The following is a 10496-nucleotide window of genomic DNA, read 5'->3' on the forward strand; positions in this document are numbered from 1 at the left end:
AGTGATGACAAGGCTGCACGACGCTGGAAAAAGCACAGCAGGAAAGATGGCTACGGCTAGAGAACAGCGCGCGTTTGACTCCGCTTTGGAATCAGTTTTAGAAGAATTAGACTTGGAGTTTTCGTTGAAACATGAGCAGGAAGAGGCTCTCCGCTCATTCCTTTTCAAGAAGGACGTTTTCGCTGTTTTGCCGACCGGCTATGGCAAAAGTCTGATCTACCAGCTGGCTCCGCTCGTAGCCAAAAGGATGGGGCTAGTTTGTGCAGTACGAAGAATTAATAAACAGCTTTGAAACATTACTTTTTGATTGTTTCTTATTTTCCCATAATTTTAAATTTAAGGGAAATTATTTCAGCTATGGAACCAACTGCCAGAGGACATTAAAAATGCTCGTGCTGTTGGCAGTTTTAAATCTAGGTTAAAGACCAAGCTGTTTTCAGATGCTTTCTATTAAATAATTTAATATTGTCTTCTTTTTTTATAATTTTTATTTTCTCTGCATGTTTGAAATTTACTTTAATTTTAACTTTATTCTATTTTATTCTTTATTCTATTCTGCTTGGGTTTTTTTCTCCTATTTCTACTTTATTTTATTATTTTATTTCTACTATTGTTTAAATTCCTATTATTTTCTTTTAATTAATTTAGAATAAAAATAAAATTATTTTATGTAATTTTATTTCTCTATTGTTTACTGTTTTTGTTTTTACTTCTGTAAAGCACATTGAACTGCCATTGTGTATGAAATGTGCTATATAAATAAACTTGCCTTGCCTTGCCTTCACCAAACACCACTAAATAAAAATAAAAACAAAAACTCAAAAACAGTTTAAGCAAACCCTTGAAAAACACTTGAAAAAAAATAAGAGTTAAGTATGTGGTACAGACTCCAAACTTGTGGTCATTATCTCCAAACTTCTTAATATCTAGAACCTGTTTATTAATTAATACGCATTTTAAAAAATTATTTATTTCAAGGCCTCCGCCACTGCTTTCTGTCGCTCTGACTACGTCACAGTCACTGTTGCGCTGATTGGTCAGAGCGCTGGCGTATACGCACAGAGACAGTTTGAAAGACAGCGGGTTGTTCCTCCTACCCGCTTCGGAAATGTCTACGGATTGAGGCCAGACTAAATATTCACATTTAGTCTGGCTTGCCAGGCTACTTCCCAGCACTTCTCTGGCTACTTGTGTGCTGCTCGTACAAGGGGCGCGTTTGTAGGACTACCGTTCTCATCTCCCACGAAGAGCTGATAAAATGCGCCGTTACTGCGAGAAAGCTTTCGGTAGCTCGAGACGTCCACGAATCAGTTGTGAGAGCAATAGAAGGAGCCGCTGACAACTCCAATTCCACTACGTGCCTTGTTCTTTTGTAAATGTCTGGTACTACCGTTTGTTTAATATGGCTGCGGGATGGCTCCGTGAAACGTGGTTCTAGCACATGTAACAAATATTTGAAGCCTTCCTCTTCCACAGTGGAGTATGGGCGCATTGCGGATGCAATATAAATCCCAATTGCGTCGGTAATTTTTTTTCACTCTAGTAGAGTTTGTGTCTAGTGGTTGGTGAAACACGGTGGGGAGAAGTGACTGGACACTTTTTTTTTTTTCAGTCTTGTTCCAGTTATGGGGATGCCTGGGTGATGTCGTCGGATGTGCTTTAGCATGTTCGAAGTGTTTCCATTCGCATAACCAACCACTGTCGAACAACGCCGACAGACAGTCTTCGTTTTGTCTACTTCTCGCTCACCTTTATTGTAAGTCACAAGGAACCCAAAATTATCCCACACCGTTGATTTAAACGATGCAGGCGGGTCTTCTAACTCCGGTGTGCTGTCACTCGCCATTCTTGCATTCGTGCATACTTCTCTTCAAACTTGCAGCCGCAAAGAAAAATAAGGAGCCATACCAAGCAGCGGTTGTATTTTGAAGGCATTTGGGCGGGGTTGGAAAAGCTAGACCAATCAAGAGTTTCCAGGTGCAAATGGTTAATATGCCCTGAATGAATCCTCACGCGACACAGCAGTTCCGCGTTTAGTTCTTATTAAAAAAAAAAAAGAGTACCGTGTATTCTCCGTGACAATGCATGTACCGGACCGTGACCCCCGTACCGTGACGGTCCAATACGAGTACAAATACCGTGCCACCCCTACTCAGTACTGCTGTATATTCACTTTTTTTTTAGTTTTATGGTTTAAGAATAGAGTGGCATGACGAGTTATTTCTACCTGAAGGGTTAGTATGTGTGTTATAGAACAGGTTCGAACAGTCCGTGTCTCCAGTGCACACGGTTCATCTTCAAATGAACTTCGGAGCTGGAGCAGGTGTACTGAAAGCTGGAAAAACCTGAAAGTAACCGTATACTCACATGAACGAGCAACAGTGTGACAGAAAGCCGTTCATTTTCTATATATTTGCATGACAGAAAGCCGCAATGTCGGCAACAAGCAGCATTTCAATTAATATATTCTCAGCTCGGGCAGCACAGCAGTGTAGTGGTTAGTGCTGTCGCCTCACAGCAAGAAGGTCCGGGTTCAAGCCCCGTGGCCGGCGAGGGCCTTTCCGTGTGGAGTTTGCATGTTCTCCCATGTCCGCGTGGGTTCCTCCGGGTGCTCCGGTTTCCCCCACAGTCCAAAGACATGCAGGTTAGGCTAACTGGTGACTCTAAATTGATCGTGAGTGTGAGTGGTTGTCTGTGTCTCTGGCCAAGTTTACATTAGACTGTATCTGTCTCGTTTTCTTCGCGGATGCACTGTCCGTTTACATTAAAACACCGGGAAACGGGAATCCGCCAGCGTCCACGTATTCAATCCAGATTGTGTCAGCTCCGGTGCTGTGTAAACATTCAGAATACGCGGATACGCTGTGCTGAGCTCTAGCTGGCGTCGTCATTGGACAACGTCAATGTGACATCCACCTTCCTGATTCGCTGGCGTTGGTCATGTGACGCGACTGCTGAAAAACGGCGCGGACTTCCGCCTTGTATCACCTTTCATTAAAGAGTATAAAAGTATGAAAATACTGCAAATACTGATGCAAATACTGCCCATTGTGTAGTTATGATTGTCTTTAGGCTTGCCATCCTTCCACTTGCAAGTGGTAAGTGATCTGCGCTGGGATCTCACACACAGCGGCTCAGTCCCGAATCGTGGCTCGTGCACTTCACTCGTGCGCTCTGTGAGCTGCGCAGGGCCGGAGTGCGCACCCTCCAGAGGGCACTCGCTGTTCAGGGCGGAGTGATTTGGAGCGCAGGATGCCTGCGGAGCCGAGCGTATCCGTGTATTGGCGTTGCTGTGTGCAGGCAAATCGTGTATTGGTGTTGCTGTGTGCACACTAATCGTTTTAAAAACGTTAATCTGATGATCCGCTGATACGGTCTAATGTAAACATGGGCCAAGTGTCAGCCCTGTGATGACCTGGCGACTTGTCCAGGGTGTACCCCGCCTTTCGCCCGTAGTCAGCTGGGATAGGCTCCAGCTTGCCTGCGACCCTGTAGAACAGGATAAAGCGGCTAGAGATAATGAGATGAGATGAGTTATTCTCAGCTCTATGCAAATGACATGTGCCGTTGCGAAGGAGTGGTGGCTCATTGGTTAAGGCTCTGGGTTACTAATCTGAAGGTCATGGGTTCAGTTCCCAGCACTGATAAGCTACCGCTCTTGAGCAAAGCCTTTAACCCTCTCTGCTCCAGTGTTTTCTGGCAGAGTGTCTGCTAAATGCCTGTAATGTAAAGCAAGAAATTCAGTTGGCTTGAATGATTCAAGTAAATTTTGAATAATAACCATGGTTTCCTCTTATTCTTTCGTGTTTATAAATGTCTCATTAAAAGTTTGTAAAGCTTGGCAGAAAGTCGCAGAGTTTGTCTGTGCCTCCAGTGAGTGTACCAGGGCTCGACATGAACTTTTTAATCCAGTCGGATAAGCAGCAAGAGTTTTCACTTGTCCTGACCTTTTATTACTATGTATTTGCTAGTTCATTGAAAGGAACGTGGTTAACAAAGTTTATCAAAAAACAGGTACAGTTCTGATAATCATTGTGCTTTAAAAGTGAGACGGTCTTTCTGATTTCATAAAATCGGTGAAATTTAGTTCCCTCGGAAATTTGGTCACTGTAATGTATTTTAATTTCTGTAATATCTAAATAAATAAATAAATAAAATATCAGGCCATTCTGTGGCTGGGAAGTTATTTAATTTGACGGGATTCCCCTAGCAAATAATGTGCATGAAATCGCTCGCTTCGCTCAGTCAAGCAGACAGAGGAAGTCCAGTGTGTGCACGCACAGGTTCACCACCTTCTTCTTCTTCTTCTTTTGGGTTTTATGGCATCCACAGTGTTGCATTACTGCCATCTACAGGTTTACCTTTGAATGTGTACTGACCTGACAGTTCCATCATTCTGTCACTAAATGAACAGCTGATCACACCGAGGTGCTTGCTGACCGCCAACATTTATTAGTTTGGTCCTGCGTTTCCTTTCCTTCACAACATAACGTCTTTTCTCCTCGCGTTCTGTTACTGTAGTCGGTCTTTCACATTTCATTCACACACTCGCGTCCTCCATTTTTCTCTCCTGTTTCGAATTTGTATCCCACAATGCCTTGCGCGAACGGGGAAAGCCCACCACGTGATGCATGATGTAGTATCTTGAATTGGGTCATGGTGAAGCAGGAAAAAATAGTGGAGAATTTAGGGCCACGTGGCCCTAAATTCATTAATTGTTCTATTTTTAAAACACTAATAAAATTGGAAGTCTGTGATTCGAATTCAGTAGCTTTCGGTCCACTAAAGAAAAATAATCGGGTGTCAGGGAAAATTCTTTTTATGACTTAAACTTGAAAAATCTAAAAGGCAGTCTAGCTTTAATGATTTCTAATTTCTCAATAAAACTCAAACTTTGACTGTAACAATCAACAAAAACTATCCATTGCCCCATTCTGGTGCGTGTGTTGTTATAATCCATTACCTGATCTGCAGTTTTAAGAGTTAGACTCACTGAAATTCAAAACTTCTGGAGGAAATAAAGTTGCTTCTTGATTAATCCAGTAAAACTTGAAGTATAAATGAATTAGGAGACTCCTTTTTTTAGCCACTTTGGAAGGAACTCGCATTTCCTTTTCTTTTCCTATGACTGTTTGGTTTCTGTTCGTCCTTTTTCTCTTTTTGGGATTGTTGTCTTTTTCACTTTGTTTTGACGAAATGAAACAAAAAGAAAACAAGTTGGACATGAAAAGGGTGACAGGATCACGTTGTGAATGAAAACAAACCGTGAGTTCGGCACTGTCGCAAAATTTCCGTGAAATATTTTACCATATTACATCATGATGGTTAATGGGAACCATAGAAAAGAAAAATACAACGAACGTCCGAATGAAATGAAGCTTCACCACAGATATTTATTTTATTGGGATGTTTGATCGCCATTTCTCCAATTCCAATGAATTCAAAGTCAAATAATCCTATAATTAGCCCTGTGATGACCTGGCGACTTGTCCAGGGTGTACCCCGCCTTTCGCCCGTAGTCAGCTGGGATAGGCTCCAGCTTGCCTGCGACCCTGTAGAACATGATAAAAGCGGCTAGAGATAATGAGATGAGATAATCTATAATTAGATATGACAACGTGGTTATTTTTACACACACGCACCCGCTGTACTCGGCTTCCCTGCAATTTCGTAAACAATAACACGGCTTGGACCGAGATGATTGAAGTAGATTTGTTGGAAGTACTTTATTGTAACTCTTGAATGATTACTATAAATATGGTGATTTTCAACAAATATTCAGCTTGTCCTGTCGGACAGGCAGCTGCGGATTTGATTTGTCCAGACCAAACATTTGGTTGTCCCGGACAGTCAGACTACCAGTAATGTCGAGCCGTGTACATATTTAGTACAGTTAACTCGCTTTGCTAATCTTCCATTGAAGCAAGTACGAAGCCAAGCATGTAACATATTAATTAAATTAAACTATCAATTTTCACTGATGGTGTGCTATTTTTTATTTTTATTTTTGTGTTTAGTTAGCTTGAGAAGCATTTTCTGTTAATTCCGCTTCTCATTGGAAATTAAAAAAAAAAAAAATGGACACGGCACAGCCACACGCGACTACAGATAAATAAGAAGGATAAGGAGAGGTGTCGTGGCTTAGGTGGCTAAAGCTGGGCATACACTGTGCGATTTTTGGCCCGATTTTGACACGATTTTCACTCGTGCGACTATTTTGGAGATCGGGCCGAGTTTTGGCTCAATCGTGCGTCTCGGATCGTGTAGTATACATGGGGTAACGACAAGCGATTAACACCTCACGACCTCCTCCCGATCGATCGGATGAAAATCAAACCTGTTTGAAATCCTGGGCATCGGATCTGAGCATCGCATCCGAGCATCGGATCGTATAGTGTGAGAACAGGAATCGTAAGCTGCGTGCTTTTTTAACCCTGCGATTCACTCGTACAGTGTGAGCAGCAGCTGAATACCGCGATTGAAAAAATCACACAGTGTATGCCCAGTTTAAGGTGCCATACCATATATCCGGGGACCCGGGTTCGATTCCGACCCGAGGTCATTTCCCGATCCCTCCCCGTTTCTCTCTCCCACTCATTTCCTGTCTCTACACTCTCCTATCCAATAAAGGTGAAAAAAAGCCCAAAAAAATATCTTTAAAAAAAAAAATGATAAGGATAAGAATTGTTCAATCTCTAGCATTGTTTCAACAGTGAAATCACTAACTTGTACCAGGCTGTAGTGCTTCATGGTCACAGCTCAACTCCTCTGATGTGGGCTTTTCTGTCATTCACAGGTGGGGTCCCTTCTGTGTCTTTTGGAACCCAAGACGTCATCTCAAGCTTACAACAGGAATCAGAGCCCCAGGAGAGCCTGAGTCAACCCCGAGCATCAAATAAAGAAAACACAAGCATAAAATCAGAACATCCCACCCCTCAGTACCCAGCACATTCGGACTCTGAGTCTGAAACCAGGCCGACAGACGACACCGTGGAACCTCCCCAGTGCACCTCTCTGTTAAACTCACACACTGTTGATCAAGACGTGATAGACTTCGATTTTCCCATAAAAGTCAAAGTCGAGTCAACGAACATAGAGCCACATTCAGGTGATACCACAGACAATATGGATGCCAGTAACCAGAGCTGGTCTTCACAGAACTGGGATCTGTTTTCAGAAAGAAGTTATCAGAACAGACTGCAACAAGGAGCTGGTCTGCACCCGTACAGCACCGATGGCTGTCGTTCTGCAGAAACTACAATGCAAAACCACCCTGTCGAGTTCCAGGCGGCGTTCAGCTACACAAACCGGACCATATGCAATAACAGGCTGCACTGTACCAGCAGACACTGTGAACTTCAGAAAAGGACCACGTCTAAGTCGAGTCCTGTGTGGCAGTACTTCTCGCTGAAAGAGGGGGATTGTAGTAAGGCGGTGTGTCTGATGTGTAAAGCGGTAATATCTCGTGGTGTTAAAGAGTACACGACATCAGCGCTGTTAAAACACCTCCGGATGAAACATGGCAAATGTTGATCTATTTCGCTTTTGTACTTTTGTACTCTTGAGTCAGTAATTGGGTTTATGATGACAAAGAAACAAATAGGACATTATCTATATATGCGTGAAAGATACCAGTCTCTAATGTAGCAAATGCAAAAAGTACTGAACAAATGTAGTTCGTTTAATTTGCAGTACCACATTCACTTTGTTTTGATTGATGATGCAGATCTGAGCTGGCTCAATACCGTCCCATGGTTTTACTGAGAGAGCAGATACTACAGCAGATGTTTGGTGGTTGTTTTTTTTGTCTATTTGTTTGTTTTTTATCTTAAAAACAACCTAAATATGCACACATTTTTAAACGTTTGCATCAGTGGTTATATACAGATAGCTGAAAATTAAAGGAAAAACATTTGGCTTTGACTGTTATGTTTGAAAAGCATTTTGTTTGCATGGTTTCGGTGATTCAGTCGAGGCTTTGCACCGTCACGTGACTCCATAGCAAAATTAACTACACCGCCATGACAGGGGACACGCTTGTAGTGCTTTGTTCAGCTGAGTGAGTTGTTATTGATCGCGATCGGAAGGTTTTGCTGCGTTTTTGGATGTGTAAATCGTTTTGAATGAAACAAAGGCATCAGATTTTTTAATTTACCAAAAGTAATTCATCATCAGGGGGAAAAACTAGAGACATTTTTAAACACAGAAGGGGAAAATGGAGGAAAAACATTCAGCGGGGGGCGGCACGGTGGTGTAGTGGTTAGCGCTGTTGCCTCACAGCAAGAAGCTCCGGGTTCGAGCCCAGTGGCCGGCGAGGTTCACCAGCCCAGAGAGAGACCCTAGAGATTAAAATCAGGGTGGGTGAGGAGATAAATAAATCTAGACAAGGACCGAAGAATATTAACAACAAGAACTTATTCTATCCACATTCACTGGATATAAGTGAATCGCACGCTCTGATTGGCTACTCTACTACTAGGCTACCGTGAGTCAAGAAAAACAAAATGGCGGAGCGGGTTGCTGAACCAACCGAGGATGAAATAAAAACTCTACTTGAAAAAAATACAAAAAAGCAACAAAATATGGAATAAAAGTATTTGAAGGGCGGCACGGTGGTGTAGTGGTTAGCGCTGTCGCCTCACAGCAAGAAGGTCCTGGGTTTGAGCCCCGTAGCCGGCGAGGGCCTTTCTGTGTGGAGTTTGCATGTTCTCCCCGTGTCCGCGTGGGTTTCCTCCGGGTGCTCCGGTTTCTCCCACAGTCCAAAGACATGCAGGTTAGGTTAACTGGTGACTCTAAATTGACCGTAGGTGTGAATGTGAGTGTGAATGGTTGTCTGTGTCTATGTGTCAGCCCTGCGATGACCTGGCGACTTGTCCAGGGTGTACCCCGCCTTCCGCCCGTAGTCAGCTGGGATAGGCTCCAGCTTGCCTGCGACCCTGTAGAAGGATGATGAGATGAGAGACATTCAGCGGGACTCGGTGTCGAACGGAGAGGTCAAAAACCATATGGTATACTCACTTCATTTCCACGAAGGCAAGAATTCCAAAAAAAAAATTTTCACAACTGCAGCAGGGTGCTCATTCTTATACAGTGAACCTGAGCATCAAAACAGCGGCTCGGAAGAATCTAACCTTCACTGAGACTTAAAGCGCATTTACATTCAGGGATCCTTCGGCGCGCGCGGTGTGTACGCGCTTGGGACCCAGTCGTTATGGGAAACACCTGATACTGATTTGAGCACAATCAGCATGCGCATATAAGGACACTGTTTTCACAGAGACTTTGTAAAGTATTGTGTCAGGTATGCGGCGGTAGACAAGTTTAAGTGCAGGAAGAGTGTTTATTAGCAGGCGTGATATTTACAAAAACAAAACACAAACGAAACCGAAAGCAGAGTCATAAACATGACTAGAAACAAACGTGACAGTGATGATGATAATACTTCGCAAAGCTTACACTACCGTTCAAAAGTTTGGGGTCACTTTGAAATGTCCTTATTTTTGAAAGAAAAGCACTGTTCTTTTCAATGAAGATCACTTTAAACTAATCAGAAATCCACTCTATACATTGCTAATGTGGTAAATGACTATTCTAGCTGCAAATGTCTGGTTTTTGGTGCAATATCTCCATAGGTGTATAGAGGCCCATTTCCAGCAACTATCACTCCAGTGTTCTAATGGTACAATGTGTTTGCTCATTGCCTCAGAAGGCTAATGGATGATTAGAAAACCCTTGTACAATCATGTTAGCACAGCTGAAAACAGTTGAGCTCTTTAGAGAAGCTATAAAACTGACCTTCCTTTGAGCAGATTGAGTGTCTGGAGCATCACATTTGTGGGGTCGATTAAATGCTCAAAATGGCCAGAAAAATGTCTTGACTATATTTTCTATTCATTTTACAACTTATGGTGGTAAATAAAAGTGTGACTTTTCATGGAAAGCACAAAATTGTCTGGGTGACCCCAAACTTTTGAACGGTAGTGTATGTGTCCTTATACGCATGTGCTGACTGCACTCAAATCATCATTATGTGTTTCCCATAATGACTGGGTCCCACATGTGCACACAATGCGCTCTGAAGGATCCCTGAATGTAAACACACTTTTTAAGTCTCGTTGAAGGTGAGGCTGTGCAGAGCTGCTGTGTGGTGTTGCTCATGTTCATTTCACTGTATAAGAATGAGCACCACGCTGCAGCTGTGAAATTTTTTATTCTTACCTGCATGGAAATGAAGTGAGCATTTGACCTCTCCGTTCGACACCGAGTCCCGCTGAATGTTTTTTTTCCTCATTTTTCCCTTCTACGTTTAAAAATCTCTTTACTTTTTCCCCCCGATGATGAATTACTTTTGGTAAACAAAAAAAATCTCATGTCTTTGCTTCGTTCAGAACGATTTGCATATACAAGCGTGCGCCCTGTCATGGCAGCTTAGTTACCGTTGCTATGGGGTCACATGATGGTACAAAGCCTCAAGGAGCGGTCTCTTCTAAGACGGC

General features: G+C 42.8%; 1 protein-coding gene across 2 annotated transcripts in view; it reads left to right on the forward strand.

The window, feature by feature from the left end:
• Window positions 1-8652, forward strand: part of LOC132868715 (zinc finger protein 1) — an 83631-nt gene extending 74979 nt beyond the window's left edge. For both annotated transcript variants that reach the window (XM_060901824.1, XM_060901825.1), the window contains exon 9: window positions 6797-8652. In XM_060901824.1, the coding sequence (XP_060757807.1) occupies window positions 6797-6877 (81 nt within the window). In that variant the 3' untranslated portion in view covers window positions 6878-8652. The remainder of the gene's footprint in view (window positions 1-6796) is intronic.
• Window positions 8653-10496: the final 1844 nt, after the last annotated feature.

The sequence above is a fragment of the Neoarius graeffei genome, chromosome 20 (assembly GCF_027579695.1).
Source record: "Neoarius graeffei isolate fNeoGra1 chromosome 20, fNeoGra1.pri, whole genome shotgun sequence".
NCBI lineage: Eukaryota > Metazoa > Chordata > Actinopteri > Siluriformes > Ariidae > Neoarius > Neoarius graeffei.